We start from the raw sequence: 25,948 nt of genomic DNA, 5'->3' as shown, positions 1-25,948 counted from the left end.
TAATTTGGGGTATGCTGATGGGATATTAATTGGTTGCATTGGATTTTCCAGCCTTTTGTCAACAGGGAATACCTGGGCAATTTTCCATATTGTTGGGCAGATGCCAGTGTTGTATTTGCACTGGAACAGCTTGGCTAGAGGCCTAGCTAGTTCTGGAGCACATCTTCACCGGAGCCAGGATGTTGTCAAGACCTATAGCCTTTGCTGTATCTCCCTAGTGCGCTCAGCCATTTATTGATATCGCGTGGAGTGAATCAAATTGGCTGAAGGCTGGCTTCTGTAATGGTGGAGATTTGAACAGGAATCCAAGATGAATTATCCACTTAACACATCTATCTGAAGATAGTTGTCAATGTTTTAGCCTTGTTTTTTGTACCCATGTGCTGCCATCATTGAGGATGAATGTGTTCAAGGAGCCTCCTCCTCCTATTAGTTATGCGATCACCTAGCTCTGTCTAAAGTATGCTGCTTCCTCTTATTAATATGCACGTAGTCCTTTGTTTTGCGTCACTAGGTTGGCACCTCATTTTTAGGTATGCCTGGTGCTGCTCCTGGCATGCCCCTCCTGCATTCTTCATTGAATTGGTGTTGGTTTTTGGTAATGGCAATGGAGGGCCACGAGGGTACACCTTTAGGTGGAATACAATTCTGCTACTGATGATAGCTCAAAGGGCCTCATGGATGCATAGTTTTGAGTTGCTAGATCTGTTCTGAATCTGTGGGTGCAGATTGATTATTTGTGAACCATTAAGGTAATTAGTACGGTGATCATGTGACACAACACAAGGGAACGTGTACTCAATGTGAAGACTGGACTTTGTCCCCATAAGGATTGTGGGCAGTCACTCCTACCAATACTGTCAATGCATCCACAACAGATAAATTGGTGAAGGTGAGGTCAGGTAGATTTTAACCTGTGTTGGTTCCCTTACCACCTGCCGTCGGCCCAGTCTGGTAGCCATGTCCTTCGGGGGCTCAGCCAATCATTGTGCCATCGAGCCACTCTTGGCAATGTATATTGAAGTCCTTTCCCAAAGTGCATTCTATGTCCTTGCTGCTCTCAGTACTTCTTTTACGTGGTGTTCAACATGGAGGAGTTATTCATTCATCAGTTGAGGGAGTGAGGACGGTGGTAATCAGCAGGAGGTTTCCTCAACCATGTTTGACCTGATGCCATGAGACTTCAAGGGGTCCAGAGTCAATGCTGAGGACTTCGAGGGCCACTCCCTTCTGTCTGTATATCGTTGTGCTGCCACCTCTGGTGGGCCTGTCCTGCCAGTGGGACAGCACATATCATGGGATGGTGTTGAAGAGTCTAGGACCTGGGCTGAAAGGTAGTGAGTATAACAGGATGGTTGTTGCTGGGCTAGTCTATGGAACATCTCTCCTAATTTTTGCACAAATCCCCAGATGTTAGTGAGGAGATGGTTGCAGATCGAATGGGCTGCCTTTGTCACGTCCAAATCCTATGCCTAGGTGGATACCAGTGGTCCATCCAGTTTTTTTATTCTTATTATAAAAGCAAAATACTGTGGATGCTGTAAATCTGAAACAAAAACAGAACATGTTGGAAAAACTCAGCAGGTCTGACAGCATCTGTGGAGAAAGAAACAGAGTTAATGTTTCAAGTCCATATGACTCTTTTTCCGGGCTAAAGGGAAGTAGAAAGGTGGTTGTTCTCTTTAGCTTTTCTCTGTAGCTCTGAAGAAGGGTCATATGGACTCGAAATGTTAACTCTGATTCTCTCTCCACAGGTGCTGTTAGACCTGCTGAGTTTTTCCAGTGTTTTCCGTTTTTGTCTTATTCTTATTATACTTTGTTGTTGCGATTTGACACAACTGACTAGCTTGTTAAGCCATCTGAGGGCAGTTTAGAGTTAACGGGACTGATGTGGATCTGGAGTCACATATAGGTTAGGCTAAGCAATGACAGTAGATTTCCTCCTCTAAAGGGCATTTTGTGGACTGGATGTTTTTTTTATTTATGGCAATCTAATAGCTAAATGGCCACTAGTACTGATGTGAAATTTTTATTCCAGATTTATTTACTTAAGTGAATTTAAGTAGTGGGATTTGAACTTGTGTCTCTGGATCATTCGTGCAGGCCTTTTAATTATTAATCTAGTGACATAATCACTGTGCTACTATTCCAGTTATTGACCATAATGCTTCACTGTCTAATATCACAAAAATCTGATATAATTTTAGACCACTATTTTTCATATCAAGGATAAAATCTTTTCATAGCCAATGTTTGCTTCTGTTTTTAATGCGGCCTGATTATTTATGCAGTCTTATTATTGCCAGGAAAAAAGATTAATTATAGTATTAAAAAAGACTGCATGGTGCTACTTGTGCTGAAATGGAGAAAACTATAATTGGCAATGCTCTTTCATAAACTATGCACTATTTGCCTTTTATTTTTATGCCTAGATAACTACTTCTTTAAACCAGCTGATTTATCTTCTTTGGTCCAAAAATAATACAATGGGATCCAGTTTGTAATGGGCAGTTAGGGCAAATGGAGAAAGGATTCCTGCTATGTATAGAATTGCAAACCAATAATCCTTCTAGGATTAGGATTCACAAATAATCAATCAGCACCCACTCTGACATTTGTTGGAAACTGAAATCCCATAACATCAATGTACACAAAGATACTTAAAATAAGGAGCGAGAGGAAAATGTGCACAGGATCGTTCCACAAGGTTTGCACCACTGCATTTTCTTTCCACTGCAATTTAGTTTTCATCAGATGTTTCTGTTCTGAAGATAAAAGGGTAGAAGTGCCTTGCCATAAGTCAAGTAGGTGTAACCCCTGGATGATATAATCAGGGACTTTGCCAAAACAGTTGGAAATCATAGTGCTTCAGCTTCCTTCTGCCACTCGTCCATGATGGACCCCTGCAGCAGTGGTAAAGCAGGTGGAAACTTGACATTTTTGCCAAATTTTCAATATTTAGTATGCATGATAATGATTACCTGCCAGCTGGTCAATTTTGCTGATTTCACTCGTGTGACAATTGTTGTTGATGATATATTTTGATTCCAAAATGTTATCCCCCGTTGCCTTCTTCCTGTAACCTGTGTCAACAACCCTTCCTTCAGTAGTTGAGCAGTACATCTGTGCCTCCTTTATTCTCCTTTAGGACCCAAGAGTGGAAGTTGACAGCAGTAAGATTACTTCCCCTGTTCTTACTTTCCTATCAACGATTTGGAGGCATTCCCTTACAATTTGGCATGGTAGTGCCACTTACCCCTGGTGCTAACACTGTATAAATCCTGCACATGCTTGAGTTTGGCAGAGTACTTGCCAACAAGTCTTGTAGTTTTTGTTCCTGAATCTCTCAAAGCAAGGGCAAACAATGACTCTGTTGGTGTGATCGTGTTCCCATGAGTCATTGCCTTTGCCTGTGTATATTGTCCTAAATATAATGAAACTGAATTAGTCTCAGAATGTGTGCAGCTCCATTCATCAAACTTTCTGTTCAATTTCTTACCTCAAAGAAATCTCCTTTTTCCTGAGAAGGTTGAATTGGTCGAATAGAGTTATCTTTATTTTCTCATTCATTTTGGTATTTTCAAAGTCAATTTTTTTTTGAGACAAATTGAAAATTCCGCCATGCAGGACAATAATGAAAACAACTTGAACTTGCACACCACTTCTCATACATTGTGAGAATATCTGAAGTGCTTTACATTAATGAAGAAAGGAAGCTAAGTGTCAAGCAAGGGGGTAAATAGGAAATGGAAAGATTTAGGTTTGGGAAAGAGAAATTTTAAAGGAAAGATTATGAAGGTGGGCTTATGTGGTGCTAAGGCTGTCCAAACTAGACAGGGAGTTCCAGAGGACAGCAACATAGTTGTTCAATGAGCAGCCACCGATGATGGTAAGGGTAAGCAAGGCACAAGGAGTAGCTTTGTATTAAAGAAGCACAAAACTTGTGGGGATGTAAGGCTGGAAGAGACTGCAGATATCACGTAGGACCGTGGAATGAGTTGAAAGTAAGAATGGGAATTCTGAAGTCATTTTACTGGGACACAGAGAGCCAATGACATTTGGAGGGGCAACTTTGATGGGACTGCAGAACTAGAGAAAAAACTAGACATTTTGGGTGAGTTCTAATTTGTGGACAGTTAAGTTTTACAGGTTAGCTATGAGAGCTTCAAGGTGGTGAAGTTATAGACCTAAGGTTTTGGTAGTATTGGACAGTTTTGCAGACATAGAGGAGAGCAATAATGGCAACACCAACAATAACTATGTCTTTTAGCATTTAGACAACTGAATCATACCTCCACCCTCATTTTCTTTTGATCAGTTAGAAAGAATAACTGTTTCTCCATACTAAGTTACAATGCCCTTTATACTTGTTTGATTCATCTCAAATGCTTTAATGTCCCATTCAAGATAGGATGTTCAAAAATGTAAACAAAGTTTGAACTACAGCCTCACTAGTCAAGTAGGGATATGGTCTTGTGACACAGTATCTCTGCTTCTGAGCCAGAAACTCTGGGACATGTTAAGCAAGGAAGGTGCATTCACAATGTGACCAAACAGGTTGGTTATTTTTATTTATTTATTCATGGGATGTGGGCATCACTGGCTAGGCCAGCATTTATTGCCCATCCCTAATTGCCCTTGTTCAGAGGGCATTTAAGAGTCAACCACATTACTTTGGATCTGGAGTCACATGTAGGCCAGACCAGGTAAGGATGGTAGATTTCCATCCCTAAAGGACATTTGTGAACCAGATAGGTTTTTATGACAATCGGCAATGATTTTGTGGTCATCATTAGACTTTAAATGCCAGATTTTCTTTTTCTTTTGGATTCAATTTTCACCATCTGCCATGAACCAGAGGACTACCCTGGGTCTCTGGAATATTAGTCCAGTGACAATACCACTATGCTGCTGCTTCCTCAACCTGTGAATCCTTCCAATACACCTATGGCAGGCGATAAGAGTGGCAGTGTCTCCTGGTCAGCCATGCTTGATGCGGCTGGCGCCCGTCAAGCTGCAGCCTCTGATGACAGGCTGGCACCCTGTTCCAGGAAAAACTAGCCATGGAAACAGATGTAAGCACGTGCTTTGTCTGCCTCATATGCCACTGGATATGGGAAGAGAACTAAAGAAGAAAGAAAGAAGTCAGATAGGGTAAAAATAATGGAATGAGTTTTCCTTTTCTCTACGTGGGTCAGATGTTCAACGTAGAACCTAATGGATATTAACCCCATTAAAATTGAAATGAAAATTAGATGGGTTCAATAGCAAACGGGCGATCTGCACTGCCAGATTACTGTAGTGAAGACAAAAATTCAATTCAAGATATCAGCTTCTGGTCAAATCCCTTCCTTTGATTTAAGAAGCCTTAATACTCTCGAAAGTGCAAGTTTGATCTTTGTAGGCAGTAACTGAATTGTACAGTGGTTCAGTTCAGAGAAAGGTTGACTCCTCTGCTAGAAATTCCAAACCTGCCTCTTGCTAACTGAGTGTTAGAAAAATCTAATAATTTTTCTTAGTTTCATCATTCTTGCAGTGTCACCCCATCGAGTGTGGTATTGTTGATCGTGAAATGCTATGCTCTGCACCTGTCCTTCCCAGCTACAGCTGGCCTCAGCTCTTCAGCTGTAAAGCAAAGCAAATTCAAGAACCCCTGTGGATCTTCTATTTAGCAAGATTACCCTTCACTTAAAGATTAAACACAGCATGTTAACTTTAATTACAGTTATAGCGATTCAGAATTGAATGAATTAATTCAGGAACAATTACAATGTATCATACTTCCAAGAGATCTAGAGTCCAGAATGTTTGATTAATATAACTCCGATGGATCTCTTGAGGGTGGTGGCAGGGCTTTCGAACCAAAACCATTCCCAGAGGGACACAGTCCCTTTCTCGGTGCTGTTTTAAAATCCGGTCAGATGGGGAAGGGGATGAAATGAATGAGTCTTACAATCTCGCCCCTCTAGCAACAAACCAAGAACGGCCTTGAAATTTGAGATGAACACCTGTCACCTGAGAGCTGACACAAGTTCCAGACAATCTTCCCCAGAAAAGGCCCCAGATTTTGCACGTACAATGGTGAAAGAAATCAATTATCTTAAACTGAACACTGACAGGTTCCCTCTGGAATTGAGGGTTTCTTTTCTTATTTTCAGCCTCAGCCTGGGAAGGGCCTTTGTGTTGCCTCATGGAACAACTTTGGAGTCAACCTTTCTCAGAACCAAATCACTGCAAATTGTGGCTGCTGCCTACAAAGATATAAATGACCCTGCTCTTGCAGTTTCACATGGGGTGGGTTGTTATGGGGTGTTGGATACTGCTAATGAAGCCTTTGTAGTCTTAAATAGGTTAATTCTTTGTATTTATTAACTACAATAATTATGCACATATACAGAAAATTGTTCAAACTAGGAGCTGTCTCTATGCTTGCTTGTGCACACAGCTCTGTCCAAATGTAGACTGATCCCTAGGTGCGGGTCATGTGTTCTCTTATAAAACTGTGTGGGTGGTACTGTACCCAATCCCACATTAAGGCAATCTGGAGACGTTATAACCCTTCCATATCCATTCACACTACTGTTGGAGGATTGATAGGCTCTGTTGCTTCAGAGCTCTGTAGATTTGGAGGTTGCTCTAGCATCTGGGTATCTTCCTCAATGTCTCTCCACTGTAATGTGGGAATGGGCAGCCTAGGGATGAGGAAAAGCCACTTCCTGTTTCTCCTTACTGTACCCTCTGGGGTGCCAACCAGGTATGGCCAAGATTGATCATCATCCGGAAGCCTGTTTCTGCCTGTAGAACTGCTCTCTTGCTTGGATGTCCTGGTAATCCTTGGATACCAACCCAGGTATTAGTTTTTTTGGCAGGTTTGGAAGTTGTGTGCAGAGTTTCCTGCTCATCAGGAGTTTGGATGGAGCCAGGACACATTGTAACAGTGTGGATCTGTAGATTAGCAGTGCTGTGGGAAAGTCCTCATTCTTTTTTTAGAGGATTTTTACAGTGTGAACCCCATTTGACTATAGGTATCTGAGGGAGATGGTACAGTAGTGGAAGCCAGATGTGGTGGTAAAGTGAGCAATGTACTTATTTGAAAATTGTGGGCTGTTATCAGACGCAATCTCATCCAGCATGCTGTGGTTCATGAACATCTTCTTCCATGCCTTAATTACTGCCTCTATAGCAGTCATACATAGTTGCTTCACCTCAAACCATCTGGAAAGGTAATCCACCACTATAAGGAACGACTTGCTGTTGAAGACAAATAGGTCAATGCCCTGCTTCTCGCATGGCTTGGTATGGAACTGTGTGGGCATGAGGGGCTCTCTTTGGTCCTGCTTGTGCAGTGCACACACCTGACGACAGTTTACTATGGTGTCCTCAATCGCCCTGGAAATGCCGGGCCACCAGGCAGTGGTGGATTGGGACCATGCCCTGCATTTGGTGGTGCCCAGGTGGCCCTGATATATTTTTTGAAGGATCTCCAGCTGAAGGGAAACTGGGATGACCAGCTGTTCGTTGTAGACCAGGAGTTTGTCTATGACTGCAAAATGTTTTCATTGTTCAAACCAAGCTTTCATCGTACCATCGCTTGGACTTTGTTGGCAGTAATGGTAGATAGGGGCACACTCCTCATGCATTTGGTCCTGGTGAATCTGTTGGAGTGTACTTGTGGTCACTGGTGGATGTCCCCTTGTCAATTGGGGTATGCTTCCAGCCTTTTGATGAGATTGACATCCAGTTTTGTCAGAAGGCCACTGTGGCCATGGAAATTGTGCCTTCTGTTGTTTGGTTTTTACCTTGGACATATACCATCTTGTAGGTGAAGCACATGAGGCGTCAGCAGAGCCTCTGGATCTTGGCATGCACCTTTGCAGGCTCCTTCTCATCCGATAATGAGAGTACTGGTTTATGGTCTGTTTAGATTGCAACCTTGAGGCCAATAATGTAGCAGCCTGAAAACTACTTGCATGCCCACATGACCGCAAGGGATTCCTTTTCTATGATGGCCTATCTTGTCTCCGTGTCTGACAGCAATCTGGAAGCGTAGTGCACCAGCTGGTGACCAGTTTTTGTTCCTGGAATACGACCGCTCCAAGGCCTATGGACAAAGCATCCACTGCTATGGTGGTGGGCAGGGATGTGTCACAGTGGGCCAGAATGCCAGTGGAGTTCAGCATCACCTTGATGCGAGTGAATGCTTGCTCTTGATGTGAGTCCCAGCACATGCCTCGCCTTAAGGTTCTGTGACCTGTGCAAAATTTGGTAAAAACTTTGCCATTTGGTTCATCATCCAGAAGAATTGAAGTTTTGGGGAACTCACATTTCTCATTCAGCATCAGACCTGTTGTGGTTTTTATAATGATATAAAAAGCACCAATCACTCATAAGGGATTGGGAGAACACATTATGGGTTCATTTATTTTAAACTAGGCACGTGGGAACATTTATGCAAAGGTAGAAATCTTGAAGACACCAGCAGCAGAGCTGTGTCTTCTGTGTTCTGTTCACAGGCCAAAGTGAAACTGAGGCTGATTTACATGACACACTTCCCCTCTAGTGATGGTATGGTGCTATCCCTTAAAGGCATATTACAACACTCCCCTTTTTTTAAAGAAGATATTTGTCCCCTTCCAAAGAAGTATAACTATTTACAATGCATGTTCATGTATAGTTACCATTACATAAGTGTATAGGACTGGTGAATCTGTGAGGCTCTAAAGTGTAGAGGTAATCTGCTGGTACACCCCGATCTTGTAATGGTAACCTTGCCTGGAAGTTTTTTTAATTGCTCATAGTGATCTGTGGGATTCTCATTCTGGGCTGTTGTTCCAGGTTTTATTTGGGATCGTGCAAACGATGCAATAGGACTGTATGCTGATTGAGGAGCTGGAATGGATCTGATTTGTCTATGGTTATGTCTCACTGTTGCATCTTTGTGTGTATTGATTTCATAGAACTTTGGTTCTGAAGAAGTCCTTGTCGCCTTGGTTGGTTGCCACGTACTTTCTGCGGGATCCCTAATGTGAACTTGTTGTCCCAACGGTAAACTTGGCAATTCTGTACCCATATTTTTAACGTGAATGTTGGTCATCTTCTCTTGTAGTTTAAAATTAGTTCTCTAGTTTCTGAGAGAGTAGAATGGGTAAGAGTAGGTAAATTGGTACGCACAGGTCTGCCAAACGTGTGCTTTGCCGGTGATGGAATAGTTGCATTTAAAGGTGTCACTCTCAGGTGTAACATTGCAATGTGTAGATCTTGCTTGGTCCGTCTACATTTGAGAATTAGGGATTTCACTGTGTGAATCATTCGTTCAGCTAGATTAGATCTAGAATAATGAGAAGAAGAAGTAGTATGATCGATATTCCATTCCTCATACATATTCTGAAATTGCTTAATAATAAATTGTGGATATTATCCATAATACCTCTAGTCACACCTAAACTAAAAATAGCACCTGGAGTGTGTGTGACAGTTGTGCTTGACAATTTGTGCAATTGTCAAATAATGGGGTACTTGGTAAAATAGTCAAGGATGACGATGAAGTCAGTGCCATGGGTACAAAAGAGATCGGATTGGACCATGTATATGTAGGAACTTCATGCAGAATCCGTGGTTCTTTGTGCCGACTTGGCATATTCTCTTGAGATGCCTTGCAGTTTTTTTTAATTCATTCATTCACGGGATGTGGGCTTCGCTGACTGGGCCAGCATTTATTGCCCATCCCTAATTGCCCTTGAGAAGGTGGTAGTGAGCTGCCTTCTTGAACCGCTGCAGTCCATGTGGTGTAGGTACACCCATAGTGCTGTTAGTGGTTTGACCCAGTAACAGTGAAGGAAAGGTGATATATCTCCAAGTCAGGATGGTAAGTGACTTGGAGGGAAACTTCCAGGTGCTGGTGTTGCCACCTACCTGCTGCCCTTGTCCTTCTAGGTGGTAGTGGTTGTGGGTTTGGAAGATGCTGTCTAAAGAGCCTTGGTGAATTCCTGCAGTGCATCTTGTAGATGGTACACACTGCTGCTACTGTGCGATGGTGTTGGAAGGAGTGAATGTTTGCAGATGTGGTGCCAATCAAGCGGGCTGCTTTGTCCTGGACGGTGTCAAGCTTCTTGGGTGTTGTGGGAACTGTACTCATCCAGACCAGTGGAGAGTATTCCATCATACTCCTGACTTGTGCCTTGTAGATGGTGGACAGGCTTTGGGGAGTGAGGGGGTGAGTTACTCGTCGCAGGATTCCTAGCCTCTGATCTACTCTGGAAGACACAGTATTTATATGGCTAGTCCAGTTCAGTTTCTGGTCAATGGTAATCCCAGGATGTTGATGGTGGTGGATTCAGCGATGATAATGCCATTGAATGTCAAGGGGCAATAGCTGGATTCTCTCTTGTTGGAGATGGTCATTGCCTGACACTTGTGTGGCGCGAATGTTACTTGCCACTTGTCAGCCCAAGCCTGGTCTTGCTGCATTTGGGCACGGATTGCTTCAGTATCTGAGGAGTGACAAATGGTGCAATCATCCACGAACATCCCCTACTTCTGACCTTATGATGAAAGGAATGTCATTGATGAAGCAGCTGAAGGTGGTTGAGCTGAGGACACTACCCTGAGGAACTCCTGCAGTGATGTCCTGGGAGCTGAGATGACTGACCTCCAACAACCACAACCACCTTCCTCTCCAACCAGCGGAGAGTTTGCCCCCTGATTCCCATTGACTCCAGTTTTGCTAGGGCTCCTTGATGCCACACTTTTTGTCAAATGCTGCCTTGATGTCAAGGGCAGTCATTCTCACCTCATCTCGGGAGTTTAGCTCTTTTGTCCATGTTTGAACCAAGACTGTAATAAGGTCAGGAGCTGAATGGACCTGGCGGAACCCAAACTGGGCATCAGTGAGCAGGTTATTGCTAAGCAAGTGCCGCTTGATAGCACTGTTGATGACCCCTTCCATTACTTTACTGATGACCGAGAGTAGACTGATGGGGCGGTAATTGGCCGGGTTGGATTTGTCCTGCTTTTTGTGTACAGGACATACCTGGGCAATTTTCCACATAGGTATATGCCAATGTCGTAGTTGTACTGGAACAGCTTGGCTAGGGGTGTGGCAAGTTCTGGAGCACAAGTCTTCAGTTTTATTGCCGTAATATTGTCAGAGCTCATAGCCTTTGCAGTATCCAGTGCCTTCAGCCGTTTCTTGATATCACGTGGAGTGAATTGAATTGGCTAAAGACTGGTATCTGTGATGCTGGGAACCTCTGGAGGAGGCCAAGATGGATTATCCACTCAGCACTTCTGGCTGAAGATTGTAGCAAATGCTTCAGCCTTACACCTTGCATTGATGTGTTGGGCTCCTCCATCATTGAGGATGGGGATATTTGTGGAGCCTCCTCCTCCAGTCCACCACTACAAATTCTCAAAGGAACAAAACCGAACAGAACACCCGGTTTCGACCTAGGCACCAGAAACGACAATGGCAACCTCAGCCCTGTTGACCCTGCAATGTCCTCCTTACTAACACCTGGGGGCAAGTGCCAAAATTGGGAGAGATGTCTCTCAGACTAGTCAGGCAACAGCCTGACATAGTCATCCTCATGGAATGATACCTTATAGGTACCACCATCACTATCCCTGCATATGCCCTGTCCCACCGGCAGGACAGGCCCAGCAGAGGTGACGGCACAGTGGTATAGTCAGGAGCGAGCTGCCAATTGTCCACCACCATTCACAACTGGCAGGACTGCAGAGTGTAGATTTGATCATTTGGATGTGGGATCACTTAGCCCTGTCTATCACTTGCTGCTTATGATGTTTGGCACGTAGCCAGTCCTGTGTTATAGCTTCACCAGGGTGACACCTCATTTTTAGGTATGCCTGGTGCTGCTCTTGGCATGTCCTCCTGCACTCTTCGTTGAACCAGGGTTGATCCCCTGGCTTGATGGTAATGGTAGAGTGGGGGTTATGCTGGGCCATGAGGTTACAGATTGTGACTGAGTACAATTCTGCTGCTGCTCATGGTCGACAGCACTTCATGGATGCCCAGTCTTGAGTTGCTAGGTCTGTTCGAAATCTATCCCATTTAGTACAGTGGTAGTGCCACACAACATGATGGGGGTATCCTCAACGTGAAGACAAGACTTTGTCTCCACAACGACTGTGCAGTGGTCATTCCTACCAATACTTTCATGGACAGATGTATCTGCGGCAGGCAAGTTGGTGAGGATGAGGTCAAGTATGTTTTTCCCTCTTGTTGGTTCTCTCACTACCTGCCGCAGACCCAGTCTAGCAGCTATGTCGGCCAGCTCGATCAGTAGTAGTGCTACCAAGCCACCCTTGGTGATAGACATTGAAGTCCCCCACCCAGAGTACAGTCTGCACTCTTGCCAGCCTCAGTGCTTCCTCCAAGTGGTGTTCAGCATGGAGGAGCACTGATTCATCTTCTGAGGGAGGACAGTATGTGGTAATCAGCAGGAGGTTTCCTTGTCCATGTTTGGCCTGATGCCGTGAGACCTCATGGGATCCAGAGTCAATGTTGAGGACTCCCAGGGCAACTCTCTCTCTCGACTGTAAAACACTGTGCCGCCACCTCTGCTGGGTCTGTCCTGCCAGTGGGACAGAACATACCCAGGAATGATAATGGTGGTGTCTGGGATATTATTTGTAAGGTCTAATTCCGTGAGCATGTCTATGTCAGGCTGTTACTTGACTAGTCTGTGAGACAACTCTCCCAATTTTGGCACTTGCCCCCAGGTATTAGTAAGGAAGACTTTGCAGGGTCAACAGGGCTGAGACTGCTGTTGTCGTTTCCAGTGCCTAGGTCAATGCCTGGTGGTCCGTCCAGTTTCATTCCTTTTTTTGTGACTTTGTAGCGAATTGTTACAACTGAGTGGCTTGCTGGGCTATTTCAGAGGGCATTTAAGAGTCAAACACTTCTTGACAACAATTTCAATATCATTGTTCTTACCCGGCCAATAGATTGTCTCTCTTGGGAGTCTTATAGTCCGATCTATGCCCATGAGTGAGTGATGAAGTTTTCCAAGAATATCAGGTTGCAAAGATTCTGGTATGACGACGTGTCTGCCTTTAGAAATGACTCCCCGGGAGATGCCTACTTCATCCCAATGAGGCCAAAATGGTCTCACGTGTTCTTGGACATGCTGAATTGAATCAGGCCATCTTTCAGTGATGGTTTTTCAGCTTCCATGGTGTTGAATCTTTTGCCATTTCTTCTTCTAGCTGCTGGCAATTGCATTGCGCAAAATGTACCAGATCAGTCGGCGGACTTGCATTCTCCACAAGTGTAATGTTGTAGCTCCCTCAAAACTACTAATTTTGTCAAAATAATCTGGGTATTTTGACGTTAGGTCATGAACTGAGGGAAAAGAATAGTTTCTGAGGTTAATCTGCCTTGTGATGTCCAACTAATTCCATGGATTGGTTCTAATGCAAGGTCACAGCACACTGGTAGACCTGCAATCGCTGAACCTTTAGTCTCCATGATGTAGAACATCTGTAGCACCCAGGAGGATCTATTGCTCTTGCTCACCAGGCCTACGGATCCTGCACATGAAATTAGTGAACGGTTGTATGCTGAGAGTTTCATAGTAGTAGGTTCCGCCATGGCCCTCCATTTCTGTGGATTCATGTCTTTTAGAAACCACAGAGGTAGGATTTGACACTTGTCCCTGCATCAATCTTGGCCGATGACAAATAGTTACTAACTTTCTTAGGGCAGATAAATTGAATCTTGGCAAATGCTTCAGATGGTATGATGGCTTTTAAGTTTTCCACGAGATTGACGGTGTGAAACATGTGTTCACCCCTCTTCGTCCTATTGCGCACATCATCGTCATGGTTTGGTTTGTCCAGCGCCTCATGATGTGTTTCTGATGGGATACCAGATGGTCATTATTATTGCCTGAAGGTACCCATTGTATATAGTCTGTTTGGATCACTGCATGGCTCTTTGTAGCTGCATCAGCTTTTGCTCTAGCACACGGCACTGTCAATGGCCCTTTCTGCCACATGCCTGGCAGAATTGATGGAAAGCTGGGCATTTCCTTGGTACATGCAGAAAACCGCACCTTCCACAAATCTGGCTTGGTTTGGGTGTTCTAGTAAATGCGTCAACAATTGGTGTGGTACTTAGGACCTGCAAGCTTCATTGACCTTTGAGGATCGCTTTGCGCTCACATCCATCCTTGAGTAGCTCTTCGATGCTATGCGTTTTGGTCTTGTCTGGCAGATCTTCCTGGAACGTTTCCATGGGAGTGGATCCGATCACCAACTCAACCATTCTGTCTGCTAGCTCTGCATTTGAAAACATTGCAGTATGTACCCTTTTCCTCTCCATCTGCTGACAAAGTGTTCTATGGATCCTGCAGGCTGTTGTCAAAATGACATAAACTCTAGTCGATCAATACGGAAGTTTAACCTGATACTGAGCCGGTCTTTCAATGTAGTTCGTATCTTTTGGGGATCTTTTAGCTCTTCTGCTGTTAATCCTGACATGTTCAGCCTGTGTATACCTTTATTCCCAATTGCTTGGCAAATTTTTATGGCTTTGCAATCCCTGATTCAGATACACCTGAATCAAGAAATCATAGCTCTGTACAGTGTTTGAACATTTTGAATTTGGATGCATCCGAATTCAAACTGGGATGTTTTGTGAACATTTTAACAATATTCTTTTGACTTTCCTCCTGTTTTATTCAATTTATTGTTCAGCAAATCCTGAAGCCTTCCGTTATAATCACAACCTCTCTGGCCCAATTTCATGATGGCTTCATCTTTTTTTTCTGCTTTGTTTGATTCTCCCTTGCTTGCTATCGATCTGGCCCACACATTTGGCCACTCACCTTTCATGACTGAGTTAAGCCCGTGCTGGTCCCCTCAATGCGTTGTCCCACTCGCAGGCTATGTGCTGCAACCTTATCATGGGGGGACCTGTCTGCTTACCAGCTCTTTACTTGAGCACTATCTCTGCACTGTATCTTCAAAGCTTTCCTATGCAGTCACCAGGCTGTGGTTTCAGCACTCTCTGATGTTGCAAACTCCTTGCAGTCTGACCAAAATGTCGAGAGTTGTCTCATGCCATGTAGCACAATCTAAGGGTAGAAAGCTTGAAGACATCAGCAGCAGAGCCGTGTGTGCTGTGTTCTGTTCACAGGCCAAAGTGAAACTGAGGCTGGATCACATGACACACTTCCCCTCTAGTGATGGGATGGTGCTACCCCTTAAAGACATGATACAACAAGCCCTGCTTTGTGCGGGTGCTCTTAGACTGCTGTGAGGCTCTTGTCATGTTCCTCAACCTTTCTTACCATGAACCAATACATTGTCCATATGGAAAATGACCCCCTGTAGGCCCTGAAAAATGGCCGACATCGTACGCTAAAATATTTCTGGTGCCGAAGTGATTCCAAATGGCAGGAAGTTAAAGTAGAATCTGCCGAATGGAGTAATGAATGTGGTCAGCAGCCTGAACTCTTTGTCAAGGAGAAGTTGCCCAAAGCCGCTGGTGGCATCCAGCTTTGAAAATACCAGGCTCTTCGAGAGTTTAGTTAGGCTTTTGTCCACTGTGGACAAGGGGTGTACTTCTCTGTCTAGGACTTTGTTGATCTGTGTCAGGTCAACGCAAATACAGATGGACCCATTTGTTTGGGATTGGGACCATCTCAGAGCACCATGCAGTTGGTTGTGTGACTGGGGAGATGACTTCCATCTTTGTTGTCTTGTCCAGCTGCTGTTGCACTTGTTTCATGAGTGGCTGGGGAATCTTTTGTGGTGTGAACAGGCACACGGGTTTATTATCCTCCCTCAGTATGATCTTCTATGCATTTTCCAGTCGCCCCAGTCCTGTAAAGAGCATTGCGAACTCACTTTCATACTTGGAGCCAGGCCCCTGTTGGTTGACCTTGCCAATTTTTTGTAGAAGTTTGACACAGACTTTGCAGCTTAGTAGTGAACAGTCCTGGTTGCGGACCATGAACAGATGTCTTGGCTTCTTCTATCCTTGTACCTCAGTGTTGCCTGCAGGGTGCCTTTCACAGGGAACTTTATGCCTGCTGCTCTGTGTGTCATGGGTGGCATCAGCCGTTGGGTCACCAGCCATTGTTCTCTGTCCGACAGAACCATAACTCTGGTCCAATTTAAAGTTTGTGCGATGGCCGTTAACTGAAATGTCTGCATTCCAAAACAAAAGTCCAGGATCTTTGATCTAACCCAGGAAGCATGGCTATGCGTGCTCTTGCTGTGCAGTCTTGAACTCATGAATCATCTTTGGTACTCGTGTGCATTTGGATGTTTTGGCCTTGCACAGTTTGCCAAAGTGTCTAATTCTGTTACATTGAAAACATTGGACTGAAATTGCAGGACTTTGATCTCGCCAGTGGGGGCACTTTGCTCCACATCGCTGGCATGGTCACTCTACTGGTCAGTTAGAGTATTGCTTCCCTTGGCCTGGAGTGTCCTTGTTTCTGTGCTGTTTAACTAACTGAACTGTGGGGTTTCCTTTGTACCACAGTTTACTTTCTCCTCGTAAAATGGACCTGTGCTGCTCACGAAGTTCAGACTTCCTAACAATCTGGATAGCTTTCTCTAGACTCTTCCTTCACTTGCAGTATGTTTGAGAGTGCATCGTCCATTCCTACAACTATTTTATCCCTCATTAGTTCAGATTTTAGGTCTCCGTATTCACAGCCTTCAGCCATCCTGTACAAATCATTAATGAGTGAGTTGACGCATTTTCCTTGCTGCTGGACACATTTATTAAATTTAACCCTTTTAAGGATTTTGGAATTCTTCAGTCAAAATAAACATTGAATGATTTTAATACTTCTTCAAAGTTAGCAGATAATTTATTGATTCCTTGTCTAGCAATAATGTCTGCTATTGCGCCTACCACATAAAGCAGTGTGTTAACTTGCTCAGCTTCTGTCTTTTTATTCACACCTGAAACAATCATGTATTACAGAATCTTTTTCTTCAAAGTCCCCAATTGTGTGATTGCCCTTGGCCTTGGATAAGTCCAAATTGATCTGGATCTCTGATCCATGGTTAAAAGATTTTAAAGTGTAGGTTCGACTTCAAGATGCTGCTGAAATTCAAGATAGCGCCACCGTTCATATAAAGGCAAAGGGTTTACCCGCATTTGCTGGTGTTGATGGGCTCCCACTGCAATGGTGCTCATACTCAGACTTTAAAAAGTTTTAAACAATGACAGCTTGGATCGACCAGCTGCAGACTTCTCTGTTTCAGCGCTATGCTTTGGGATCCCAGAAGAGTTAAATCCAGCTTTTGCTGGTCTTCACAGCTGATTCTTTAGTTGCGATTATTCAAATTAATTTTTTTTTTCCTTCACAGAGTGAGCTCTGATGTCACGTGTTCAGTGTTCAGGCACCAACTCGGTGGAGGGGAGAGGGGGGTGTGGAATTGTCCGGTTCCATTGGCGATGGGCATCAGGGCGGGCGTGAGCAGACAATATGGCGAAAAGTTCTAAAATTGTTCACACGCCATTGTGAAACCAGTGTGCAATTGTCCAATTCACCCATCAATAGCGGACTGCGTTTCCCACACACCAGGAACTTAATTTCAATACTTAAGCATCTTATTATAAGCCCTGCTCACCAGAATCATCCCTCCCACCCCTCCCGCTGTCAAATTTACCACCGCTATACTCGTCAAACTTTGGATCAATCCATAAGCCTTACTCCCACACGTGGATAAGAGGATTGCGCGCCTCTTCTCCTCCAGAACAATGTCATTAGCTTGGAAAAAGAACACAAGGCATTCAACAACACCCATCCACCATTGGGTTGAAAGGAACAAACTCTTCCAAACTGCGGCATGCTTCATGGGGACTGCTTCGACGATTAGGATAGAAATACTACTTATAATTACCGTGTGAGGTACGACCCAATTTCGGCTCACTTGATGCTCTTCCCCTCTTTTTCATGTTTTTTTTGTCATCCTTCCCTGCATTTTCTTGCTTTTTTCACCTCATCGCCAGTTTGTTAGATCCTTGGTCACTAGTTTAGTTGGACTAATGGATCCAGATTGCACCACTAAGGTAGCCCACACTACTCTGTCATTGGATAATAAGATCATGTGTTCTTCTATTATATCTTTCTTCTTAAAGGTATATTACACATCAGATTACCACAGTACACTGTGGGCCATCATCAGCAGCAGAATTGTACTCGAACACAAACACAATCTGTAACCTCCTGGCCCGCATATCCCCCACTCTACCATTCCCATCAAGCCAGGGGATCAACCCTGGTTCAATGATGAGTGCAGGAGGGCATACAAAGAGCAGCACCAGGCATACCTAAAAATGTGTCAACCTGGTGAGGCTATAACACAGGACTACTTGCATGCCAAACAGCATAAGCAGCAAGTGATGGGTAAGAGCTAAGTGATCCCACAACCAATGGATCAAATATAACCTCTGCAGTCCTGCCACATCCAGTAGTGAATGATGGTAGACAATTAAACAACACACTGGAGGAGGAGACTCCACAAATATCCCCATCCTCAATGATGGGGGAGCCCAGCACATCAGTGCAAATACTGATGCGACGAGTAACTCACGTCCTGACTCCCCAAAACCTGTCCACCATCTACAAGGCACAAGTCAGGAGTGTGATGGAATATTCCCCTTATCTGGATGAGTGCAGCTCCCACAACACTCAAGAAGCTTGACTCCACCCAGGACAAAGCAGCCCGCTTGATTGGCACCACATCCACAAACATTCACTCCCTCCACCACTGATGCACAGTAGCAGCAGTGTGTATCGTCTACAAGATGCACTGCAGGAATTCACCAAGTCTCCTTAGACAGCACCTTCCAAACCCATGACCATTGCCATCTAGAAGGACAAGGGCAGCAGATAGATGGGAATACCACCAACTAGAAGTTCCCCTCCAAGTCACTCACCATTCTGACTTGGAAATATATTGCCGTTCCTTCACTGTTGCTGGGTCAAAATCCTGGAAATCCTTCCTAACAACAGCACTGTGGGTATACCTACACCACATGGACTGCAGCGGTTCAAGAAGGCACCTCACCACCACCTTCTCAAGGACAATTAGGAATGGGCAATAAATGCTGACCCAGCATTTATGGCCCACAACCTGTGAATGAATAAAAAAATATCCAATAGTTGGTGGGGGCAGAGTGCTACCTGTAGTGAAATTGTAAGCATGTTCTTTATAAATGAGTTAGCGATTTTGCTGTAGTTGAAGGCAGAGGAATTCTTGCACCTTGACATCTCTAATGACACCTAATTGAAATTTATAGCTTGCTGCTTTGGGAATTGTGAGGATGAAATTGGCCTTGTGCAACAGCATAAAACAAGTGATAGCAAATTGCAGTTGGTTCGACACCATGGGCATAATTTTGCTCTCATCGGCGGGTGTGACGGGTGGGCCCGGGAGCAGTCATGAAACCTATCGCCACCTGGATTGGGCCCCAACATGGATTCAGCTCAGCGCTTCTGGGGTTGGGCGCGGGAGGAGTGCGAGCGTGGAAGTGTGCGCATGCATGGGAATGCACACATTAAAAGCTCCCTGAAGCACAAAGCTCTCTCATGGAGCTGAAGAATTTTGAAAATAAAAAAAGAATTTAAAAATGTTAATAACATGTTAAGTAATGTTAATAACATGTCCCTGCTCATGTGACAGAGTCACATGAGCAGGGACATGTTAGAAATTAGTTTGAAAATTTTTTATTTCTTCTAATCACTGAATGATACCTCACCCCGCCTGTGGATGAGGTGTGGCAAAAAATCCAAAGGTCGCTTGGCCTTTTCACCTGCCCGCCAACTGCAAGGTTGGACGGGCAGCAAAAAATTTCATTTGATTAGAACTTTAATGGCCTTAATAGGCCTGTTAATTGTCAGTGGGTGCGCGCACGCCCGCTGACGGAAATATCGCACGTCATTTTTCACTCGTTTGGGTTGGGCATGCGCCTGCCTGTTGATCGCAATATTCTGCCCCATGTTTGACTTGCTTTTCAATCAAAATTAATTGGCTGTCAACTCACCATCAGCTATTTTGCACAACACCCAAGACCAGCATCTCCACTGTATTTACCTGTTCTTTGTCACATGATGTTGCACTAGACCTCACCTGCAATATCAACAACAGCCATGGACAAATAAATTATTTAATTAGGACTGAAGCTCAAATGCAAACAATTGTTATTTAGATTGTATGAATAATCATTTTCAGACAAAGCTGCCCAGGCATGGGATTAATGAGGCCTAAGCAACTGAGGCCTGGGAATTAACAGCAAAGGCCACATTGTTCATCATTCTCCTTGGCTGCCACCTGCATGGTTCCTGACTGGGAGTTAAAATCAAATCTATCTTGGCATTTTTGTGGTTAAAATTGCAAATGGTAGTTTAATTTAATTCAAACATAGTGATTGTTTTTTTTATTGTGATTCATCTTTCCAGTGCAATGGAATTCTACTGGACTTGAGCAATATGCCCTTGGAAGGCATAGCTGTTTTGAATATACCAAGCATACATGGTGGATCAAACCTTTGGGGAGAGAGCAAAAAAAGACGAAGCTACCATCGAACCAGTAAAAAAGTGCCAGATAAACGGGCAACAGTTATAGATGCCAAAGAGCTGAAATTCTGTGCTCAAGGTAGGAAGTTGTCTTGTAATAGGCTGTTTGACAACATTCATGACAATATTCGACACTGATTCTAAAATCAATTCACAAATCAGATTATCTGATATATGAGATTAACATTCAAAGATGTTTTCCAATTGTGATTATCAACCATGAAATTCTGCTATTTCACCCTTTGAAAAGAAGACATTTATAGTTCATCAAATCTAATGCATTTTCAGTATTTTTTATTCTGAGAACAGTCAACAGTTTTGTCCATTTCTGCAACTCTTGTCATAATATTTTGCAATAAGTACATTCAGAACCTCGTTTATATGATATGAATTAAAAGATGAGCAAAAAGCAGAAATGTTTATGCAGTACCAAAGGCGCCGTCATAAATAAAATGTACATGGAGAGGCCAGTTCAGTGTCACAAGATTGAATTTAATCCAAAAGGAAATATTTGTAAAAATGCAAATGCATTCTCCCTCTCAGGGGTTTTCAACATATTAATATTTTGATGTTCATCATCAACAAATGGTTAAACCTCCAGTTTAGAAGTAGATACACAACTCTTAGGGGAGCCAAGAACCCTGCTTCTTCCAGTCCACAAGCGTACAATTAAAATTGAATTAAGTTAAGGTGCAGCCTGCAGTCTTAACCATTAAGCTGTCAGTATATTTTCTGCTTTATGTGTGCACCTGGAACTGGAACCATGACAAAGTTGACTATCCCATAGTCGTGCGTTACTGATTTATTTGCATTCATCTTTCCTGCGTAATTTCATACTAATACTTAGTGAGGCCACAGCTGGAGCAATGTGTGCAGTTCTGGTCACCACATTATAGGAAGGATATGATTGCACTGGAGGGGTTGCAGAGGAGATTCACCAGGATGTTGCCTGGGATGAAACATTTAAGTTATGGAGAGAGGTTGGATAGACTTGGGTTGTTTTTGTTGGAGCAGAGAAGACTGAGGGGTGACCTGATGGAGGTGTACAAGATTATGAGGGGCATGGACAGGGTGGATAGGGAGCAGCTGTTCCCCTTAGTTGAAGGGTCAGTCACAAGGGGGCATAAGTTCAAGGTGAGGGGCAGGAGGTTTAGGGGGGATGTGAGGAAAAACGTTTTTACCCAGAGGGTGGTGACGGTCTGGAATGCGCTGCCTGAGAGGGTGGTGGAGGCGGGTTGCCGCACATCCTTTAAAAAGTACCTGGATGAGCACTTGGCACGTCATAACATTCAAGGCTATGGGCCAAGTGCTGGTAAATGGGAATAGGTAGGTAGGTCAGGTGTTTCTCACGTGTCGGTGCAGACTCGATGGGCCAAAGGGCCTCTTCTGCACTGTGATTGTGTGATTCCGTGAATACATGTGAGCTTCAAATATAAACACACACGCCTAGGGCAGAATTTTCCGAGCCCGCTGGTGGCGGGCATGCACGGAAAATATGGCGGGACCCACTTCACGACGGCGTGAAGGCTGGTCATGATCTTCCATTCAGCCCGCCAAAGGTGGGCCGCGTTTCCCGCCATCGATCGGCAGGGAGCTAATTGTAATATAAAAGCAAAATACTGCGGATGCTGGAAATCTGAAACAAAAACAAAAATAGCTGGAAAAACTCAGCAGGTCTGACAGCATCTGCGGAGAGGAACACAGTTAACATTTCGAGTCCGTATGACTCTTCAAAAGTCATTGAAGAGTCATACGGACTCGAAACGTTAACTGTGTTCCTCTCCGCAGATGCTGTCAGACCTGCTGAGTTTTTCCAGCTATTTTTGTTTTTGTAGCTAATTGTAATACATTAACATATAATTAAAAGGACATCCCGCCAGGCTTTTGGAACCCCGCCATATCGTCCATCCACGTCGGTGGGAAAACACGCCGACATGTTTCACAACAGCAAACAGGCGACGTGCACTTGGCGGCCTTCACTTTGGAGGAACTGAGGTGAGTGAGCAGCAGCGTTCACCACAGCTCACCCATTGTTTACAGGCCTCAGGGGCACCGGGGGGAGGGGGGCGGGGGAAACTGATAGGGGGAGGGGGGGATGGGGGGTGGGGGGCTGGGGTTGGTGGTGGTGGGGGTAGGTGTCTGGGTACAGATACTGGCCAGCCTCGGAGGTGACTGCTGAGGAGGGGGGTTGGTCAAGTGCTGCCGTGATGCTGCATTCTGTCCACAGGCAATCAAGGTGGGGGGCAGGGTAAGTGGGGGAAATGGCCACGCATTAGGGACACTGTATAAACTGGCCATGCCTCTGCAACTAAGACAGATCAGGCGCAGCCACAGTGATACGATTGGGGTCAGGCTCCTAGCCTGCCTGTCCATGCAAGCAATGCGGAGGCACCAAAGGACCACCAAGCGCTCCATACCTCCCCTCCCCCACCAACACCCCGGCACAGACTTCGAGTCCACCATCACTTTATTGGACCGCGGAGCAGTTGGATTGCACACGCTGTACAATCTCCTCGCCAACACTGGCCATGTAGCAGTCACTGCTGGAGGGGCTCACAGCGCATTGCAATCTCAGAATCCCAGTTTGGGCCAGTGTCCCCCATTTTGCAGGTTGACAGGGCAGCCATGCAGCGCATTCATCTCTGGCCATCCGAGGGGTAACTTGCACTCACTGGGAAGCATTAAGGGATGGTCACACAGGACCAGGAAAGGTGCTAAGTACACCCATGATAACCACGTCTCTCTCTCTTTCATGCTGCAGGAGGACCACGTCAGGATCATGGGTCCTGGTGACCTAGCTGTATGCCTGATGGCCTACAGAAACTGTAGAAGACGGAGGAGAGAGTGACTGAGGCTCCTGGCTGCGCAAATGCAGGAGCAGCAACCTCGTGAAGAAGGGGCAGCAGGGGCTCCTTCACACGTTACCCAGGAGCGACAGCGAGCCGTGGCTGAACGGCACCTAGGGTCTATAGACGCTGCCTGCCATTCCTGCAGATGACTGAGAACCAGTATCGCTGATGACTGCACATGCCTAGGGACCTGGTGACTCACATTTGCTATTTACAGCAGGACTTGGCGCCAAGGGCACATGGAGGGCATTCATTGCCAGTGGCTATGAAAGTGGCCGCAGCGCTCAATTTCTATGCCTTTCAGGGCTCCACAGGTGACCTCTGTGGGATTTCACAATCTGTTGCCCACAAATGCATCCATGAGGTCACAGATCCCATCTTCTCCATGGCACACAACTTTGTGCATTTCGCCCAGGACCGGGACTGGCAGGATGCAAGGGCCATTGGATTTGCCCTGATCTTGGGATTCCCACAGGTGCAGGGTGTGATTGACTGCACTCATGTGGTGCTCAGGATTCCATCGTTACACTCAGTGATCTTCATCAACCGCAAGGGCTTCCACTCACTGAGTGTGCAACTGGTATGCGACCCTAGAAACGCATCCTGCAGGTGTGTGCACGGTTTCCAGCGAGTGTGCACGACGCCTACATCCTGAGTCGCTCACAGATCCCTGCAGCATTCCAGGGTCAACAGAGGCTGCAGGGTTGGCTCCTTGGGGACAAAGGCTACCTACAGAGGCCGTGGCTGATGATACCCGTGCGGCGGCTCAGACTGCAGCAGAGCGACGCTGAGAATGCTCCTGTCATCGAGATGCAATGGAGGCCCTAACAGTCACTCGATCGCAGGAGGATGATGACAACATGCAGTGAGGATACTCCATAGATCTTCACATGGCCTCTGAGAATGTCCGACTCCTGTCTGGCCGAGGGCAGCTTGCTTGTGCTCCATGATCAGGGCCATCTCAGAGACGCAGCTATGAACTTTTAGATGCATCTGATGCTGTGTCCACCTTCAGCACCTCAGCCCTTCAGGAGCTGGTGCACAGCATCACTAGTCACAGATGCTGGTGTGATAGGGGCCAGCCCCACCTTAAAGGTGCTGAGAGCACACAGAGAGAATGAGAAAACTATGTGACACCTGCCCACTACATTCTGGCAGCAATGACCAGCACAGCTGAGGTGCAGGCATCAGTAATGTCTCCAGGAAGTGTGAGGCTGGACCATCACTGTGGCCTGAAGGCTGCACAGAGCACAGGGAAGAGGCCCTGGACTGAGACACCTGCCTTGAAAGGTTTCATGTCTGAGTAACAAGAACACTGCTCATCAGAACAAGGAGCTATAGGCAGGGTGACATTCTTTGGAGTTTATTGACAATAGTGAACAGTATGTACAAGTGATCAACACCCGTGGCCAGGCTGTGCAACTACTTTTACCCAACTTTCCTAACCCTGCTGCTACATCTTGGTGCTCCCCAGACATCTACAACAGAGGTGGTGGTAGCCTGCTTACTGTGACGCCCTGTCTGTGATGACTTTGGCTGGCGTCCTCTGCAGCGCTGAGACTTGGAGGGCCCTGGCCTGCTTTTGGGGTCCTGCTCTGTGGCAATAGCATCCTCTTCAGCCTATGAATGTCTGCGGAGGTCACAGGAAGAGGGGAGTCAGATGGGCCAGTCATTCCCAGAGTCACCTGGGTGGATAGCCCCAGAGCGTGTACCTGCTGATCCTCCTCTCTGTGGGTGCCCAAGGGCCACTGGCTGACTCCGTGAGTGGAAGGGGTAACTGGAGTGAGATCAAGCTGGCCAGCACGCCTCTCGTGTACACACTGTTGGAGGCCAACTATGGCATCAGCGATGGAGTTAAGCCTGCGCAGCAGTGCATGAGTGACATCCTATACCAAGGTCGCCATGGCAGCCGCCCCCCTGCCAGTGCTGAACTGAGTGCGTTGAAATGCCAGCATTATCACCTCAACCTGAAGACGGACAGACTCCTCCATCGTGCCTTGCAATCTGAGGATTGCAGCGGACATCCCTTCCTGATGTTCTCAAGCTTGCCTTTGCAGCTCAGCAACTGTGACATGACCGAGTCCAGAGGCTTGTCATCTGACTCGGACTCAGCAACGTTCTGGCCTCCAGCAGTCCTCCGAGTGCCAGGGACCTGGGAAGTCCCTGCCTCCGCCTGCTGTGGATCAGAAAGTGCGATGTGCTCACCAGATTGTGATCCCGAGGCTACTCTAAAGCTAGGTCGCAACAAGGTGTGTGTTGGTACCAAGGGTATGGGTGAGCGCTGTGATGGGACTTCAGGGAGGGTGTCTTCAGATTCCTCTTTGGAGGTTTCTTCAGAGCTTGTTTGGAGGCCCTGGGTAACGGACTCTGTCGGCTGTTTGGCAGATATACCTGTGAAAGCAAGGGGAGATAATTAGTACATGGCTGTGGCCTGTGAAACAGGACACATCACTCATGGTAGAGCAGCGCTGACCTCACCGTCAGCACAGGACCTGTCCCGGTCATCGCCTGCCAGCTGGGTGGTTCTGT

General features: G+C 45.6%; 1 protein-coding gene across 6 annotated transcripts in view; it reads left to right on the top strand.

Annotated features, from left to right (window-relative positions):
* dgkb (diacylglycerol kinase, beta) overlaps window positions 1–25,948 on the top strand; it is a 959,831-nt gene that overhangs the window by 795,068 nt on the left and 138,815 nt on the right. For all 6 annotated transcript variants that reach the window (XM_078535051.1, XM_078535068.1, XM_078535062.1 and 3 more), the window contains one exon: window positions 20,454–20,649. In XM_078535051.1, the coding sequence (XP_078391177.1) occupies window positions 20,454–20,649 (196 nt within the window). The remainder of the gene's footprint in view (window positions 1–20,453; window positions 20,650–25,948) is intronic.

Source organism: Cetorhinus maximus, chromosome 3, assembly GCF_964194155.1.
Source record: "Cetorhinus maximus chromosome 3, sCetMax3.hap1.1, whole genome shotgun sequence".
Lineage (NCBI taxonomy): Eukaryota > Metazoa > Chordata > Chondrichthyes > Lamniformes > Cetorhinidae > Cetorhinus > Cetorhinus maximus.
This window is presented reverse-complemented; position numbering and strand designations above follow the sequence as displayed.